This window comes from Lycium barbarum, chromosome 11 (genome assembly GCF_019175385.1).
Source record: "Lycium barbarum isolate Lr01 chromosome 11, ASM1917538v2, whole genome shotgun sequence".
NCBI lineage: Eukaryota > Viridiplantae > Streptophyta > Magnoliopsida > Solanales > Solanaceae > Lycium > Lycium barbarum.
This window is the reverse complement of record NC_083347.1, coordinates 20,057,863-20,077,150: the sequence shown is the minus strand read 5'-3', so window position 1 is coordinate 20,077,150 and position 19,288 is coordinate 20,057,863. Positions and strand designations below refer to the sequence as shown.

Here is a 19,288-nt window from a genome sequence, read left to right as displayed (position 1 = left end):
GGGGTTTGACAATAATTACATTTGTTCCATTGGACATTTAAGACATGAAAACACTTACGATCATCTAATTCGACGAACAATCTTATTCTATTCATTTTTGTAGCTATTTTGTTGCTAAAAGATTTCCCTATAGTTATAGCAAAAATAAAGAAAATTAACATCTTACAAATTCTTTTTAATTTAAAATTTACAAATATTATTTTTTATTTTTAAATTTTTTAATTATTAAATGTTGATTCAATTTGGTCTTACCGTTCCCACTGAGCTAATGATGTCTATTTCTCTCATATTTGATAGGAATGTAAAGAAGAATTAGGGGGGAAATATAAAACTAGTAATTTAATACATGTATAAACATAAAAACAAAACTTGTTTAAAAAAAACTCGTAATAAAGTAGGAAAAGTGAGAAAACCTTAAATATATTTATGGCTGAGATAATGTCTTAGCTAGAATTGTGGAATTTCCAAAAAAAAAAAAAAGTAAATAAATGAAATATTTGTTTTTTTTTAAGCAAAGTCCACTAGGCTTTTTGGGCCTAGGTCTAGTTTATTAATTTTCTAGAAAACAAAAAAATACCCCAAAGGGAGAGTACAAGTAAGGGGGACTAGGTCTTACCTTACTAATCCTATGAGGCAAGAAACTCTAAACTAATAGGAATGGAGAAAAAAGGAACTCGAAATGATCAAATAAGCTATGATCACCACAGAATTTATAACACCCTCTATGATGATATTACACATGATAATGCTAAAATAATGAGAAATTAATACAAGAATAAAGACAAAATCCTTAATCTCTGTACTTGTAAAATCTTCTATATTCATTGAATTTTCCACCTTGACTTGTTCTTCATGCCTTTCCAAAAAGTCTTGAAACTTTATCATTTCTTCTTGGATCTTGCGGATTTTGTTGAATTGGCAGGAGCTGCCACATTCTTCTTTGCTTGTCTCATTGGTATCTGCCTTGGGACAAATTCTTCAGTCATTTTCCCACCCCAGCCGCCCTTCCTTGCATGAGTTTTGTGTCGTTTTACACTTTCCACCTGTCTAGGAGACAAATCCCCATCCCTTGCAGCATTGCGGAAGTTTTGTGCAATCGACTCTTCATCCATATCAATTTTTGGACCATCTCCCTTAGGAATAGCCACCTGCAGATGCCTTTGAGTGCTTAGAATAGCCATCTGATTAGCATCATTTCCATCTGCACGTGGCACCAAAGCAATATGTTTCTGCATATTAGTACTAGAAGTACTGGTACCAAGATGTTGATGAGCTTTTTCGTGAACATGTTCGGAATCATCTGCAGCCTCGGTAAACATGGCTTTCATTCCTTCTAATGAGTCGACTGCTTCTTCTAATGAGTCGACTGAATCAGGAGACTGCTCACCAACTGCTTTATCTCCTGAGATCTCACCCTCTTCAATATCTTCTTCCATTTGTTCACTCCAAAGCTTCCTCTCACCACTAGTGCCATTATCATTAACAAAAGTAGTAGAAGGGACTTCTTCACACGCTTTATTAGTAGTGACCATTGTCTCCACTGCTTTTTGAAAGGAACTTTCTACCCATTGCTTTGTTGAACTCATCTTTTTGCTAGGGGTGAACACTTTTGCATTCACATTTAATTGTTTCACAACACCATCACCAAGAAATGGTTCCTCTGATGAAGCCCCTGGTGCTGCGACCAATTTTTTCTGCAACTTGTTACCACCATCTACTGCATTAACTTGCTCCACCAGCTTTTTCTCCATACCAGATACAACTAAAACAGCAGCAGTTTCTGCATTCTTTGGAGCCTCTGGTTGTAATGAAGAAACTGATGCTGCTACTAGTTCCTGCTGTAACTTACCACCAACTGCATTGGCTGGCTGCACCTTATCTACCATGTTTGGTTCTGCAACAACCAGTTGTTTATTAACTTCTCCATCTACCACCTCAACTACATCATCATCTTCACCATTCCCTAGTGCTACAAATTTGTTATTTATTACAATCACATTAGACTGCGCTGAACCAGTAACATTTTTCCCATTTTCCACATTATTTCCACCAGTACTTTTAACTTGTATTAATGCCAACTGGTCTTGATTGTTATCAGCAACTGAATTTCCTCCTGTTGCACTAACTTGGTTAATATTTTGTAACCTTCTTGGATCAACTGAAACTAGCTCCTTCCCAGTGTTGTTGTCATTTACTTTTCCTTGTTGTAAACACAACTGGTTCTGCCCATTATCATGCTTGTGGTTTTTCCTCTTTGGGGCATACCATTGATTTGCATTATTCCTTGGATTAACAAGAACAGATGACAATACTAAAGCTTGGTCAACATTAAGATTGGCAGCTGGTTCCAACAGTGGTTCCTGCGCATATTTCTCTATACTTTCAACACCATTATTTGTTGTAAAATTTATATCGTGAGACTGCGCAGCCAACGTTCCTCCACCATCAGCTTCTTTATTCCTTTTTTCATTCAGAAACTGGCGTAAATCACCATCAAATTTGTCCACATGAGGCTGTTCCATAACCCTTGCAACATCCTTACCATCGTCATCATTATTTTGCTGCTGCGACACCCTCTTCTTCAATATCAACCTACAGTTGATTACTTCATGCCCTTGATGATGACAAAATTTACAATATGGAGGAAGATTGTCGTAAAAAATCTGCTGGAATTCCTTTACTATTTTCCCAGTAGCCTCGTCTAAAAAATTCACCCGAACACGACTTGGTAATTTATCAAGCAAATCTAGTTCGACTTTTACCCTTGCCGTACTTGGACGAGATCTTTCATTGGTCGCCTTATCAATTGCAATTGGTTTCCCAACTGCCGATGCAATGGACAATAACGAAGCACGAGCAAACAGGTTCGGTGCCAAATTTGGCAGTGAAATCCACACAAAAGCCCTCAAAGTTTCTTCGTTTGGTTTGAAGTTCCTAGTCCAAGGGAAAATTCTATACATATAATCTTCACCCTTACTATGTAACGATCAAATTAATCTTGAAACATCCATTACATAGTCTTCATAAAGATCAAACCTTACGAGGATGTGCCTATACACAAGCCACCCGATCACACAATTTCCATGTGCACCTAATTGCTTAGGAATAATATCACGTAGTGCATGAATATCGGGATGCCCGAATGAGAATTTCATGATTATAGCTTGATGCAAGCGTTCCTCAATAATGAATTGCTCCACTTCCTTCAAAGTAAATTGAACAGTAGGTTCACCATGTATATATTCAACCGGTTTAAGCTTGGTTTTTGGTATGACTTGGACGTATTTTTTGGGATGTAGCATGGCAGCGTACAGTGGTTGAGGTGTAGGGTTAGTAGTCGCCTCTCCCACAGCCATGGGAGGTTGGGGAGAGGCCAAAGCAGCCATGGGAGGCTAGGTCTCCATCGGCCAAAGAGAAGAGAGAGGAGAGAGCGGAGGGGTTTAGGGTTTTTATGAAATATTTGTTATTCTAACCATCATTAGGATTTTATTTTAGGCAATTAAATCTTAACCTTTAATTCTTAACTATGACATGTGTCTATCGTCTAAATAGGAAATTGGGGAAAATGGAGAAGAGCATAATTAGTATACTGGTATTAAAAACGACTCTTTTTAATTCTGGGTATAAATAGTCCTTCCCGCCTATCAAACTTCCCAGTTGCATTTCGACTTAGCTCTCTCTCACCACTCTTCTGTTCTGTGGAAACAAATTAAACGATCAAGAATCGCCCCTTCTTTCTTTTGTGTAAAGCCCTCTAAAAATGGATACTTCAATTCCAGGTTCTTCTTCTTTATTCTTCTTGGTTTTGTTTTCTTTTTTTCTTTTGAAGTTTTCTTCGAAAGCTTCCTCATTTCTTGAAAGTTTATGTGAAATTGGATTATGTTCAACATTTTGAAACGCCCCAAAATGACATGTAATTGGAATACCATGGATTATCTTCTTGTTTTTTTCTTTTCAAATTTTCTTCCAAAGGTTATTGAATTTCATGAAAGTTTATGTGAAATTGGATTATGTTCAACATTTCAAAATGCCCCAGGATGGATTGAAGGAAAATATTCTATTGATAAACTCTATGAATTCTCTGAATGCTCTTTACAATTTCATAATATAAAATAACTAGCAGCAACCCTATTTATAATAATATAAAATCACTTTAACTCAAAACAGGAATACCTATACTAATTTGACTATGAATCCTAATTAGACATGAATTAAAATATCAAATTCTAACCAATTTTGGTTTCCTACAATTTTGAATTATTATTTCCAACATTCTCCCGTAATTCAAAATTGTATATCTAATTCTTGATGCACTTGTCACCATCTTCCAATTTTGAAACATTTGTTTCCAGCCCATCAATTGTTGAAGCACTTTCTCTTCAACTGTCACTCACCATCTTCTAATTTTTTGAAATACTTTCACTCCAACATTCCAGTTTGTTGATGCACTTTCTCACCAACCTTCAATTGTTGAAGCACGTTCTCTTCAACCTTCACAATCGTTGGAGCACTTTCTCTCCAACATTCCAATTTATTGATGCACTTTCTCACCAACCTTCAATTGTTGAAGCACTTTCTCTTCAACCTTCAACTGTTAGAGCACTTTCTCTCCAATATTCCAATTTTAGTGATGCACTTTCTCACCAACCTTCAATTGTTGAAGAACTTTCTCTTTAACCTTCAACCGTTGGAGCACTTTCTCTCCAACATTTCAATTTTGTTGATGCACTTTCTCATCAACCTTTAATTGTTGAAGCACTTTCTCTTCAATTTTCACAATCATTAGGACACTTTCTCCTAACATTCCAATTTTGTTGATGCACTTTCTCATCAACCTTCCATTTTTTTTGCCTTCTCTTTAACTTTTAGAGACGATATCCTTCCTCTTGTGCCATATGTGCTTGCATCTCTTTAAACTTGCAATAGTTTGTTATTCCTTCTCAACATGATTGTTTTTCATGCATATCATTAGCCCGATATTTGCCAACATCATCATCATTGGCCAGACGGGCGACATATATGAGTCATAGCCGTCCGCCGGTAGCGGAAGCTCTTTAATTCTTTACGAGGATCGTAGAAGCTCTGATACCAATTTGAAGAAAAATATTTTATTGATAAATTCTACGAATCTCTGAATGCTCTCTACAATCTCCACAATATAAAATAACTAGCAGCGACCCTATTTATAATAATATAAAACCTACTTTAACTCAAAACAGGAAAACCTATTCGTATACTAATTTGACTATAAATCCTAATTAGACATGAATTAAAATACCAAATCCTAACCAATTTTGGTTTCCTACAATTTTGAATTATTATTTCCAACATGAATTATCTTCTTGCCCTTTTTAATTTATTGGTGTCAAATTACTTATGGAGAAAGGTAACACATTTCTGAAATCCATTCTATTGTTGACAGAATCGGATGGTAGGGGCCATCTTTATGTGAAGTTTGAGATTTATAACTTGCTGGGAGGGCTGCTCGACAGGGAAAAAAATGTGAGAGGATAGAAAAGAAAAAACCACTTTTGATATGGGAAAAACTGGAACAAGTAATGGATAATTTCCTTCTTGAGAATTATTCAGATGATTGAGACTTAGATAATCAGAATGTGTCAGTTTCTGAAACTACCGAGGCACCATCCGATTCGATCTTGCCACTGCTGAGGTACCAAAAGGAGTGGTTGGCTTGGTCATTAAAGTAATAAGAATCTAAAGCCAAAGGGGCTATTCTTGCTGATGAAATGGGAATGGGGAAGACTGTTCAAGCCATCGCACTTGTGCTTGCTGAACGCGAATTACAGAAACTCTTGTTGTCTGTCCTGTGGTTGGAGTAATGCAATGGTTTTGCGAGATTGAATGTTGCACTACTAAAGGAAGCAACAAAACTCTTGTTTACCATGGCGCCAACAGGGAGAAACTTATGCACAAACTGGAGGAATATGATTTTGTCATTACTACGTACTCTACTATCAAGGCCGACTATAGGACAAAGTAGTCAAAGCAGCACAACAAGAACTCAAAATCTCGGGTAGAAATGTTGGACCAGAAAACAGATTCTACAGAAAAATTGAGTGACGATGGTTCTATTGATAATTCAGTCAATGTTTCCAGGAGGAAGTCAGTTTTGCATTCAGTGAAGTGGGATCGCATCATTTTGGATGATGCAAGTCATACGTTCACAGATTCATGCATTATGTTGTTTTCTTCAATTGGCGTTCAATTGTTTTCCCTGTATATGTCCATTGGCTGTTTAAACGATCTCTTTATCTAACTTGTAAGTACCAGACATTCTTCAAGCTTATTATAGATCTTCCCCTCATGAGCTAGATTTTGGGTTGAGTTAGGCCAAGGCCATATCTTACAAAGCTAGACTTGAAAACGTGGAGATTGGTGTGGTGAATTCTTAATGAGCTATGGCGGTTATGGAGAAACCTCTACATAGCTAACTGCTGAATAATGAAGCTATGGTGGTTATTAGAATGTAAATAGTCTTATGTTGGCTCTTAGAACGCCGTGAAGAGTCTTATAATGGTAATGATGAAACTTTTATAGTTAATTATTGAATAATGTCGGTGAGAGTACCTACATACCTCTCTGACATTTTAGGTATTAAACTTTATCAGAATATAAGAACATGAAATTTGTCTTTGTCCTAAGTTAATTCATTTATTTGCTTAACTGCTCATCATGTGAAATTTTATCTGAAAGTTTAGTTTGATAGCCATCTTTTATCTTCATAGCAGATCATGGATTTTATGTGATCTCTGCTCCTATATTAAATGATGTTGCATGTTATTTTACTTTCTGCCTGCCCTAGTCATGGGAACTAGTCGCTCATGAGAGTAGAATTCCTAAATTACATTTGATACTAAATCTTTTTATCTGGATTTTTTTTACCTGATTGCACTTCTGTGGCATAGGCTCATTATGTAAAAGATGCACACTGCAACAAGGCAAGAGCTGTTTTTGCTTTAGAATCTTCTTACAAGTGGGCCTTAACTGGTATACCCTGCAGAACCGTATGGAAGAATTGTACTCGTTCGTAAGTTAAACTTCTGCAGGTTCATCGTTTTTCAGAACTTTTTATTGTTGTGAGGTTAATTACGTTCTTTACTTTTGCACAGGTCCGTTTCTTACAAGTTACTACTTACGCTTATTACTTTTGCAAAGATTGTGATTGCAGAGCATTTGATTATAGGTATACATAAAGTTTCTGTTTTTAAATCTTGATTCCTATCCCTGAGGGTGAAAAGATGCAATGGCTCAAGTACTTAATATCTGTTATTCTTTGCTTCTCAACCAATGCTATTGAAATGGTTCAGTAACTGTCTCAAAAAATCTCTTTTATAATATGTTCTTTGATAAATGTGGTCTACCCCTACCTGGCGCGATAACAATTTATAATTTTGTCTATTTCAAAAAAATGTGATGTACTACAGCTTCTCAACTGAGTGCCCACAGTGCCGCTACAAACGTGCACGCCACTTTCTCTGGTGGAATAGAGTAAGTAATACGTAATTAATATACATACTTTTGAGGCTTCATCTTATTGCTAACATGGTAAAGTTGAAACATCTTCTTTTTCTAGTATATTGCAAAACCTTTAGAATCAATTCAATCCAATGCGACTGGTAGAGATGCGATGGTTTTTTTGAAGCACAAAATTTTGAAAAACCTATTGCTAAAACGTACCAAAAAGGAGAGAGCTACAGATCTTGGACTTCCCCGGAAGACTGTAAGTTATGTCTTACATTAATGCTGTTTGCTTCAATTTGATCATAATTTCTCATGGGTGTAGTTTGTTACTTATTTTTTGGATTCAGGTTATTGTGAGAAAAGATTCTTTGGACGTGAATGAAAATGAATACTACCTACAAATGTTAGAAGAAACCATGGCAAAGTTGGATAAGTATGCTCTCTCTGATACTTTATTTTCAAAACTGAGCTCTTTTTGTTTGCAAGTTCCACTTTGCTCGTCTCTTGGGCTGCAAATTTGCTGGTCACACTAAAGTAGCATTTTCCCATAGAATTTATTTCACGGGATTGGCTCAGTTTTGTTTTCCTTTTTGGGTTGCATATCCCGTTTTCTCTTGTCTTATGCATGAAGTACTTGCATGTGATGTGTTTCCGACAATTACTTGTTCTTAAGTAGTTTTGGAACATATTGGGTTAGTTTCTAGGTATACTAAATACCTAAGATCTTACAAGTCTTTTTCTTCCCATAAAATTCTCAAATCATTTGTGTCATTACCTCGCCTGCTAAAAGTACGAAGAGGATATTTTTATTTCTAACTGTATTTTTTTCCCTGATGTATTTTGTGCAGATATGCTCAGGCTGGACCTCTAAGGAAGAACTATCCCTCTTTAAATACACGCATACAGCAGGTACGAAGACAATGTTGTATAAATGACATGCGTGAAACCTGCATATATATTTATTGTTCTGCAGGTTCTTTTATATTTTCATCTTCTGTTTCCTATTCAATTTTCTGGTGTAATTTTCACATAAATATTTTCTCGTTAAAATTTAATCACTATAGTATTACGAGCCAGTTTGGATTGGTTTATAAGTAGCTTATAAGCTGTTTTCAGCTTTTTTGAGTGTTTGACTGGTCAGCTTAAAGTCATTTTGTGCTTAAAATAAGCTCAAAAAAATAATTGGGCCAGTTTGACTTAGCTTATCTAAAGCATCTTATAAGCTGAAAACAGCTTATAAGCCAAAAAAAATAAGTTGGGCTACCCCAACTTATTTTTTTTTAGCTTATAAGCTGCTTAAAATAAGCCCATCCAAACAGGCTCTACATTGTTTTAGTTTTATTGAAGTCTTGGATTGGTGGATCTGTATTTGGACGATAAAATGGACAGTTAATACAATTTGGTCAAGAGAATTATGTAACCACAGGAATTAATTTGACAGTGGACCAAATGTAAATCGGTATAAAAGATTGGACTATGGAAGACTTATTTGATGTGCATTGTGAAAGTTATTTAAGATATTTGTTTGCTTAAATTATTTTCTCATGTCAAAGCTAAATCTTTTGCATTATATGAAAAAACTGATTTTTAAAGTGGCTGCTTTTAGTTTTCTTGTCCTTCTATTATGCTTGGCCCACGTATTATATAGTTTTACCTCCCTATACATGAGCTTAAATGCAAGCCTTTTTCTTTTGCTTCCTCCATTTGCAGGCATTGGATCATCCTTTCCTAGTGGAATTCTCTGAAACATATTATGGGTGTTGGAAAACAGATGCTGAGTCCTACACAGATAATGATAAGCGGCATTCTCTTACTAAACCTACTGTCAAAGGGTTTAAGTCCACAAGTATATTGAACAAAATTAAGCTCGATCCTTTCCGGACAAGCACTAAAATAGAAGCTCTGGTATGCAATTACATTCTACACTATTATCATATTTCTTCTCAGTTTGCTTTTCTTCTTTTCCTAATATGTTTCTTTCCTTTTCACAAATAGAGCAAGGAGTGTCATGCCGCTAATTGATTCTCAGAGTTATACCATCTAAATGACCAGATTTAGAACTAAGATGATGTTCTAACCCAAGGGGTGTGAACTCATGATCTTGTATCTCTATTAATGTGCTTTTGCATTGGCGAAAACCCAACTGTTTTTGTGAATCTAGTTGTGCTCCATTCACCTGAATAAGTGAGGCCTATGCATTAGTTATATTCCCCATTTCAAGCGTGAAAGAATTGAAGAATCTAAATCTTATCAATTTTATTGACGCTGCACTAGTGTGCTTAACTCTTCGATCTACTTCAATAATAGTGCTACAGTATCTCTACTTTGATATTACGGAACTCCATCATGAATTTCAAAGTGAAGGGTGTCTGCTAAATACATGCTTGATGTTCATTTCTACTTTTTTTTTTTTTTTGAAATGTAGAGAGAAGAAATTAGGTTCATGTTTGAAAGAGATGGTTCTGCAAAAGGAGTAGTTTTCAGCCAGTTCATATTGTTTTTAGATCTGATACAATATTCTCTTTAGAATGTAAGATATAAAAATATTTTATGTTCTTCCTTCCCATTTTCCCCTCTTTTTTTTTTTTTTTGTCAGTGTGTAACAAAAAAGAAGCTTGTCATGTATGTTTTTGGCAGTCGGGCGTCACATTTTTTCAATTAGTTGGAAACATGTCTGTTTCTGCAAGAGACACAGCAGTTACCAGATTTACTGAGGATCCAGATTGCAGGATATTGCTTGCGAGCTTTAAAGCTGGAGGAGTTGCCCTCAATCTTATAGTTGTATCACATGTAAGGGATCTATTTTCTTTCTCTGTGAATGTTGACTCTGGTAACCATTTCAGATCCAAAGACTTGTGGATATCTAGTGTCGCATTCCTGTTTCTCTTTAGATCTCCTCTTATGTTGTTCACTTGATATATTTCAACTTCACTTCTATTTGCACTTAAAGAACCATTATGACTTGTAATCATCTATTAAAGAAGTACATGATATGTGGCTCATCTCTTGACCTATGCTAGGTTTTCTTGATGGAACCCTGCTCGAATCCTGCTGTAGAGCAGCAAGCCCAAGATAGAGTCCATCGAATAGGGCAGCATAAACCAGTCAGGTGTGTTTTGTATTCTTGTATTTTTATGCCCTTGAATGGCTCTTATTTTTGTCTTCTCATTACTAGGATTGTGAGATTTATTATTTAGGATACGATTGACGAGAGGATCTTACAGTCGCAAGAGAAGAAGAAACATCTTCAAAGGTGTCTTTTTCTTACAGTCGTTTAGATTGTTGCATATGTTATCTGACAAAAAAATGTCGATGAGCTGAAGTTATTTACATTCTGATTTCTTGTTCCCCTTCTTTGCTTCCACCCTTCCCTCCTCCGCTCTTTATTGCAGGACGATGACTGATTCTTTTGAGGCCTGGGAGAAACTGTCGTTTGAGGAGTGGGGGTTACTGTTGGAGCGCGACTTCGTTTAGAAAACAGATTAACATTTACATTTTTTTTTAAGCTTCTAGCAAAACATTTGTACCTAGTGTCTGCCATTTGCCCTTAGGCTGTTGTACAACTTTTGATCTGTCCAGAGTGAGTTTCTGTTGCTTCTGAATCACAGTGATTAGTTCCATCAATTGTAAATTGTTCTAATTGATTCCACAAGTATCTTTCCATTTTAGTGTCACTAACATCATAAAAGTTGCATCTTCATACCCTCTCAAGGCATGGTCATAGAAATGTGTATCTTTATTTTGCCTTTGGTTTTTGTGTTTACGTGATACTTTCCATCTTAGGCCCCTTCCAGTTCTTTCGCGATTTGGTTCAGACAAGCTTATCCTTTGTTCTATTCGTTAACATAATGAATAGTGATTTTTTTTCAGATTCCTCTCTTTACCCCTTTGCCTTATTTATATATTTTTATGGTTGTCTTGTACATAACTTGGAGTGGCAACGTGTGTCAGATATAGATGGGTCGAAAATAGGTTAAACAAAAATGGAGGAAAAACACTTTAAAATAAAAAATTACTCGTAAAAAATTTTAAAATAAGGAAATAAAAAAAAATAAAAATAAAATCTAAAAACATTAAAAATAAATATGATTACAAAAATAAAGTTAAATACAACAACAACAAGCCCAGTATAATCCCACTATGTGGGGTCTGGAGAGGGTAGAGTGTACGCAGACCTAACCCCCACCTTGAAAGGTAGGGCGGCTGTTTCCGAAAGACCCTCGGCTCAAAAGAGGAAAGAAAAAAAAAAAAGGACAAGACAAAAGGTTAGATATGATCAAGCATATCAAAAACAATATGAAAGCAAGGAATAACAAAGCAAGAAAGTCATGGTAAAAGGAGAATTAACTGCTATAAATAACTATGAAAATGAAAACAATGAAAGTAAATAAGTCATTATAAACTAACAGATACTCGCAGAAAATCGCAGAAATCAAGAGACAAGAAACTATAGAACAACATAACTACTCTTAAGGGAGGATAAACGCGACTACCTACTATCCTTCTACCCTAATATGAGTCATCCATACCCTCCTATCTAAGGTCATGTCCTCCGTAAGCAGGAAATGCGCCATGTCCTGTCTAATCACTTCCCCCCAATACTTCTTCGGCCTACCTCTACCTCTTCTGAAACCGTCGCTGGCCAACCTCTTGCACCTCCGCACTGGGGCATTTTCATCTCTCCGCATCACATGCCCAAACCATCTCAACCTCGCTTCCCGCATCTTGTCTTCCACTGAGGCTATTCCAACCTTGTCTCGGATGACTTCATTCCTAATCCTATCACTCCTAGTGTGCCACACATCCATCGCAGCATTCTCATTTCCGCCACTTTCATCTTCTGAACATGATATTTCTTGACTGGCCAACACTCCGCCCCATACAACATAGTTGGTCTAACCACCACTTTGTAGAACTTGCCTTTAAGTTTCGGTGACACCTTCTTGTCACACAACACTCCGGAAGCAAGCCTCCATTTCATCCATCCTGCACCAATATGATGTGTGACGTCATCATCAATCTCCCCATTTCCTTGTATAATAGACCCAAGATACTTGAAACTATCTTTCTGCTGTATGACCTGGGTGCCAAGCTTCACTTCCACGTCAGCCTCCTGTACTATATCACTGAACTTGCACTCCAAGTACTCTGTCTTGGTCCTACTCAACTTGAACCCTTTAGACTCCAGAGTTTGTCTCCAAACCTCCAGCTTAGCGTTAACCCCGCTGCGAGACTCGTCAATCAGGACTATGTCATCCGCAAATAACATACACCATGACACCTCACCTTGAATTTACCGCGTCAATCCATCGATCACCAAGGAGAATAAAAATGGGCTAAGAGTTGATCCCTGATGCAGCCCCATCACCACTGGCAAGTGCTTTGAGTCTCCTCCCAAAGTCCTTACCCTGTTCTTGGCCCCATCATACATGTCCTTGATCGCCCTAATGTACGCCACAGGTACACCTCTAGCCTCCAAGCATCTCCATAGAACCTCTCTCGGCACTTTGTCGTATGCCTTTTCTAGGTCGATGAATACCATGTGCAAGTCCCTCTTCCTCTCCCTATATTGCTCCACCAGTCTCCGTACGAGATGAATAGCTTCTATAGTTGAGCGCCCCGGCATGAATCCAAACTGGTTCTCTGAGATAGACACGCCTCTCCTCACCCTCATCTCCACCACCCTTTCCCACGCTTTTATAGTGTGGCTTAGCAGCTTGATCCCTCTGTAGTTGTTGCAACTTTGAATGTCACCCTTGTTCTTGTACAATGGAATCATTGTACTGCATCGCCATTCTTCGGGCATCTTAGTCGTCTTAAAGATGACATTAAAGAGTCGAGTCAACCATTCTAAACCTGCCCTGCCTGCAGTCTTCCAAAATTCCCCCGGAATCTCATCGGGCCCGGTCGCTCTTCCCCTACTCATCCTACGAACAACACCCTTAACTTCTTCAACCTTTATATTCCTACAATATCCAAAATCACGACACCTCTCAGAGTACTCCAAATCTCCCAACATAATATCTTTGTGGAAGTATGACTGCCATCTCCGTCTAATGAGAGCGTCCTCCACTAGTACCCTACCATCCTCGTCCTTGATGCACTTCACCTGATCCAAGTCGCGCGCCTTCCTCTCCCTCGCCTTGGCTAGTCTGTACAACATCTTATCCCCGCCTTTGTCCTCTAGTTCGGCATACAGGCGTTCAAAAGCTGCTGTCTTTGCCGCCGTAACCGCTAACTTTGCCTCCTTCCTCGCCATCTTGTACAATTCCCTATTCGTTCGCCTCTCTTCATCATCCTTGTTGTCTACCAACTTCGCATACGCCACATTTTTTGCTTCCACCTTCTCTTGAACTCCTCCATTCCACCACCAGTCCCCTCGGTGCCGACCACGACTACCCTTCGAAACCCCCAGCACCTCTCTAGCTACTTCCCTAATGCAACTGGCCGTCCTATCCCACATATTGGTCACCTCCCCACTACTCTCCCAGGCTCCCATAGATCTCAGCTTCTCCCCCATCTCCAGGGCACCCGTCATGGTCAAACTCCCCCATTTGATCCTAGGCCTATCGTCCACGACCTTCTTTTTCTTCCTCATCTTGATTTCTAAATCCATCACCAAGAGCTTATGCTAGGTCGATAGATTCTCACTCGGGATCACCTTGCAGTCTTTACAAAGACCTTTATCTTCCTTCCTAAGGAGTAAAAAGTCTATCTGCGTCTTAGCCACCGAACTACGAAAGGTTACCAAGTGCTCCTCCTTCTTCGGGAAACTCGAATTGGCCACCATCAACCCAAAGGCTTTTGCAAAATCCAACAGTGCAACTCCTCCTCCGTTCCTGTCCCCGAAACCACAACCTCCATGCACATCGTCATATCCCCCTGAAATTGACCCAATGTGCCCATTGAAATCTCCTCCGATGAATAGATTCTCAGTGGACGGTATACTTCCCATCATCTCGTCCAAATCCTCCCAAAAACGTCTTTTCGCCTCCTCGCCCAAGCCCGCTTGCGGCGCGTAAGCACTAATAATGTGCAAAATAAACCCTCCAACAACCAGCTTAATCGTCATCAACCTATCGCTGACTCTCTTAACCCCTATCACCTGTTCTCGTAAGTCATTATCTACTAAAATGCCTACCCCATTCCTATCCCTCGACCTACCTGAGAACCATAACTTATACTCATCCACATCTGTAGCCCTGGATCCTACCCATTTAGTCTCCTGGACACAAGCTATATTGATCCTCTTCTTCTTAAGAATCTTAACTAGTTCGATGGACTTCCCCGTTAGAGTCCCAATATTCCAAGACCCTACTCGTAGACTAGAGACTCCCTTAACCCACCTACCCCCTCTAACCCTCACCCCTATCCGAGAACATGACCCTAGTCCACAATCATCTACCAAATTCAGTAAAGCAAATATAAACTACTCGACCAGGCAGTAATCAATACTAAAACACAAGTTAGTACTAATCTAGATGAAAGTGTAACTACTACGACAAGAACGAAATAAGTAATTCAAGAATGAACATTAGCAGCAAGGGTAAAATACAGAGAATTAAAAAATAAAATTAAAAAACCGGAGGTACCAACTCCAGTTGACAGAACCTGCTGACGTCGGAGTCATTGTTCACTGTTCACGTCGGAATCACTGTTCACGCCGGAAACACTGTTCACGGCGGGAAACTTGAATCTGTCGGACCAGAGAGAAGGAGAGGAGAGAAGAGAAAAGAAGAAAAGGAAGATAGGAGAAGAAGAGGAGTGGGGTGGGTATAGGGCTGTCACAAACCCTAGGAGAGAGAAAGAGAAAACTTACCTGGGGAGGCCACCGGGAGGTTGTTGGCCGTAGTTTGGGGGTGGCCGGAGTTGGGGGGTAGGGGTGGGGGTAGATGAGGGAGTTGGGGATGGGAAGAAGAAGACCGTTAGTTTCCTAGAGAGAGAGAGAGAGAGAGAGAGAGAGAGAGAGAGGCTTTTCCAAAATTTATTATCATAAATAGAAAGAAATTCCAGAAACTGGATGAAGACACGGGTGAAATAGCAAAGATCATAGACTAATGCCCTGATCTAGTTAAACAGATCCAATTAAAAATGAAGTTAATCATGTTTTGTAGCTTTTATACTTATGAATGAGTGACAATTGATGGGTCAGTTTGCGCTCATTTGATGGGTCACTTTGGGCTGATGATTTGTGATGGGTCAACTTGAGCTAGCCCAAATCATCCCATCTTCAAAATCACTCTAGTCCAAACCCATTAAAGCTTGGGAGGATCAAGTGGATTTGGGCTAGTTTTGCCGCCCCTAATGACCTTAGAGATTATTCGGAAAATGTGTTTGTAAACTTACTACAAGGTGAATTTGTCCAGCTCAACGTATGAGTATGTTTACCTGTTTTATTTTTCAAGTAACTCATTTTACTATTCTGGACAATAATTTGTGATTTTTCTAAGTGACCTCATAATTTTAAAACACCCAAGCAATTGAGTTCAGTAGTTAATCATACAAAATTATTAATTATAGGGATAAGACAGTAAGGAAAGACAAAATTGTTTCAAGCACCGACAAAAACGAAATTGCCCCTTCTTTCAAAGAGAGGGACGTGTTATTTACAACTGGCATACCATTGTGTGTTGTGGTTCTTGCTAGGACTGGAGATCTTCCTTGGCGTTCTTTTGATGGGTTTGGCCGCATTGGATTTGTAATTGCAGTAGTGTAGGTGTTTTTGGACTGAATTAGGACGGTAGATATGTTACTCAGGAACGGATGTAGTTTTTTGGCTACGGATTCATTTGAAATCACTACTTTTGAGACGGAGTATAGATATATATGTAAAAACTTAGTAAAATATCTAGAAATATTATATTTTAACTAAGCCTGTCAATTGGGCCGGGACCGGCCCACCTAACCCGGCCCATAACCGACCCGGCCCCCAACCCGGTAAAAGGTTGGTGGGCTGGGCTAGTGGAAAAAATTAGGGGGCTGGGCCGGACATGCCATTTAGCCCGGTAGCCCAGCCCACCAATAGCCCGGGTTCTAGCCCACCTGGGGCCCGGCCCGACCCACTTGGAATTATTTTTTTAAAAAATCATAAATAAGCATTTTTACATATATATAATAACACTATTGAGCATCATGGATATTATTATAAAAATAATCATAATTAAAAGGAAGATAGTTATGTCGAAATGCTGTGTCATCAGTCATCCCTACTGATAGTTGAGTTTACAGAATCGTTAAAATAAAATAAAAGGATCAACTCAAAGAGAAATTGGAAGATAGATTGTGATGACGTACGAAAATGTAGAACAACGTAGGAGAAAAGTAGGAAGAGAGATGTTCTTTTGATATATTTATGGATAAAATAGTTGTAGCTGTAATTGTGGGATAATCATTTGAGTGGAGGATTATCATTATCCATTAAATTTAAATTTTGAAATTTGAACTTGGAAGTTGAGAGAGAGAGAGAGAGAGAGAGAGAGAGAGAGAGAGAGAGAGAGAGAGATTTAGATGAGTAGGAAATTTAGAAAAAAAGGAGAATAGAGAATTGTGAGATAATATGGAGAAGAATGAATGGTATTTATAGATTGAAAATAGGGTCAAAGTATAATTTAAGGAATTTGATGGTTAAAATAAAGTTGAGTCCAGAGCCAAAATGGCTTATTTTTACAGCCATTAGACAAAAATAGTTTTTTTTTTAGACCAAAATGGATATTTCGTTGGATAACCAACGAAATACCCACACAACGTACTGTTCCGTGCCGATGAATTTCTTGCATTTCGCTACATGTGTAGCGAAATGCAAGTTTTTTTTTTTTTTTAATTTTCCTTTGCATTTCGTGAATCAATTCACGAAATAGGCATTTTTTTTTTTTTTTTTTTTTTTTTGCAATTCGTGTAATTAAAACTGTTTTTTTTTTAGCATTTCGTGATGCAATTCACGAAATGGATTTTTTTTATTTCGTCAATTAAATGAACGAAGTTGATACGAAATGCAAAAAATTGCAAAAAAAAAAAAAAAAAAAACCTATTTCGTGATTTGATTCACGAAATGCAAGAATTTTTTTTTTCCTTTGCATTTCGTGAATCAATTCACGAAATAGGCATTTTTAATTATTATTTTTTTTGCAATTCGTGAAATTAAAACTATTTTTTTAAAATTAAAACTTTATTTTGAATATAAATCTAATTCAATTAGATAAAAATATAGGAGAAAGAGTAGTTGTAAATTGGTGAAAGAGTAGTTGTAAATTGGTGAAACTTTAAACAGTCATAACTTTGCACTCGGATATCCGATTTATCCAATTTACAACTACTCTTTCTCCTATATTTTTATCTAATTGAATTAGATTTATATTCAAAATAAAGTTTTAATTTTAATTTAAAAAAAAAACAGTTTTAATTTCACGAATTGCAAAAAAAAATTAAAAAAAATGCCTATTTCGTGAATTGATTCACGAAATGCAAAGGAAAAAACAAATCTTGCATTTCGTGAATCAAATCACGAAATAGGCTCTTTTTTTTTGCAATTTTTTGCATTTCGTATCAACTTCGTTCATTTAATTGACGAAATAAAAAAAAAACCATTTTGTGAATTGCATCACGAAATGCTAAAAAAAAAAAAACAGTTTTAATTACACGAATTGCAAAAAAAAAATAATATTAAAAATGCCTATTTCGTGAATTGATTCACGAAATGCAAAGGAAAATTTAAAAAAAACAAATCTTGCATTTCGCTACACATGTAGCGAAATGCAAGAAATTCATCGGCACCGGAACAGTACGTTGTGTGGGTATTTCGTTGGTTATCCAACGAAATACCCATTTTGGTCTAAAAAAAAAAACATACTATTTTTGTCTAATGGCGGTAAAAATAAGCCATTTTGGCTCTGGACTCAAATAAAGTTGACAACAACTAGATTTTAAAGTATCAAACTTAATAAATTTTAGTATTAGATTTTTTTTTTTAAAACTAACTAAAACCCGGCCTGGCCCACTTAGCTCACTATGTATCCCTACTCGGGTAGGGGGCTAGGCCGGACACCCTTTCCCTCCCCCAACCCGGCCCACTAAATATGGTCCGGTCGGCCCCATGTGACCCACATTTATATGGCCCGGCCCACTTGACAGGCATAATTTTAACCCATAGTTTAAAAAAAAAACATGGTACAATGCTAAAATTCTTAAAAATTGACACATTAACTTTATAACCTGGACTTGTCTCTGGTATTACGTACTAACTGTAGATCACTTAAATTTACCTGATGCACCTATGGGCTGCCGTCGATGGGTCTATGATGGTGGAGCGTTACACTCAATCTCTATTACTGAAATGTTACCGCAATAATACAAATAGGGTTTAGAGAGGGAAAATATACAAAAATGTATTTACCTTAGTGATGTTATAACCTAAAATTCATCAGGTCCCGTTGTGATCAATAATCAAATGGAAAGCCAATGTCCATATTAAAAAGTAAAATTAAAAAGAGAATATTACATGAAGCGCTCAAGTAGAAAGGGTAAGGGATTGAGTACAAGTAGTCAGTGTTATTTAGAGCATGCTTGGAAAGCCACCATGTAATTGGATTTGAGTGTAATTGAATGTAATTACATAGTTTTGGTCTGTTTACCTGACAAAGTAATTACTTGGTCTATTTATCTGACAAAGTAATTACTTGGTCAGCATGTAATTGGGTGTAATTGAGAGGTTGTAATAACACTCTACAATTCTCAGGATGGAGGTGAGAATTGCAGGTAATTACATGGTGTAATTTCTTTCCTTTTTGTTTTTATTTTAATTTCTTTTTTT

The 19,288-nt window shown here is 37.4% G+C and overlaps 2 protein-coding genes and 1 pseudogene across 3 annotated transcripts; 2 read left to right on the top strand and 1 right to left on the bottom strand.

Moving 5' to 3' along the window:
• Positions 1–3,565: 3,565 nt before the first annotated feature.
• LOC132619532 (DNA repair protein RAD16-like) lies at positions 3,566–6,001 on the top strand (annotated as a pseudogene).
• A 145-nt stretch (positions 6,002–6,146) lies between these two features.
• Positions 6,147–11,351, top strand: LOC132618790 (ATP-dependent helicase rhp16-like). 2 transcript variants are annotated; one of them, XR_009574320.1, is made up of 13 exons: positions 6,147–6,280; positions 6,927–7,048; positions 7,131–7,204; positions 7,446–7,509; positions 7,595–7,741; positions 7,830–7,915; positions 8,331–8,391; positions 9,193–9,387; positions 9,908–10,012; positions 10,120–10,272; positions 10,503–10,591; positions 10,658–10,735; positions 10,875–11,351. XR_009574320.1 is itself a non-coding variant. In XM_060333798.1 (12 exons), the coding sequence occupies exons 1-12, from the start codon at positions 6,193–6,195 to the stop codon at positions 10,880–10,882; spliced, it is 1,143 nt and encodes a 380-aa protein (XP_060189781.1). In that variant the 5' UTR covers positions 6,147–6,192; the 3' UTR covers positions 10,883–11,351. The 2 variants fall into 2 exon arrangements, 1 of the variants encoding a protein (XP_060189781.1); XM_060333798.1 differs by lacking the exon at positions 9,908–10,012 and having other exon boundaries at positions 10,680–10,735.
• Positions 10,984–14,554, bottom strand: LOC132619530 (uncharacterized). Its single transcript, XM_060334407.1, has 2 exons — positions 14,270–14,554; positions 10,984–11,079 (listed from the first exon to the last, which is right to left on the bottom strand). Exons 1-2 carry the CDS (start codon positions 14,552–14,554, stop codon positions 10,984–10,986), a joined length of 381 nt encoding a protein of 126 aa, XP_060190390.1.
• Positions 14,555–19,288: the final 4,734 nt, after the last annotated feature.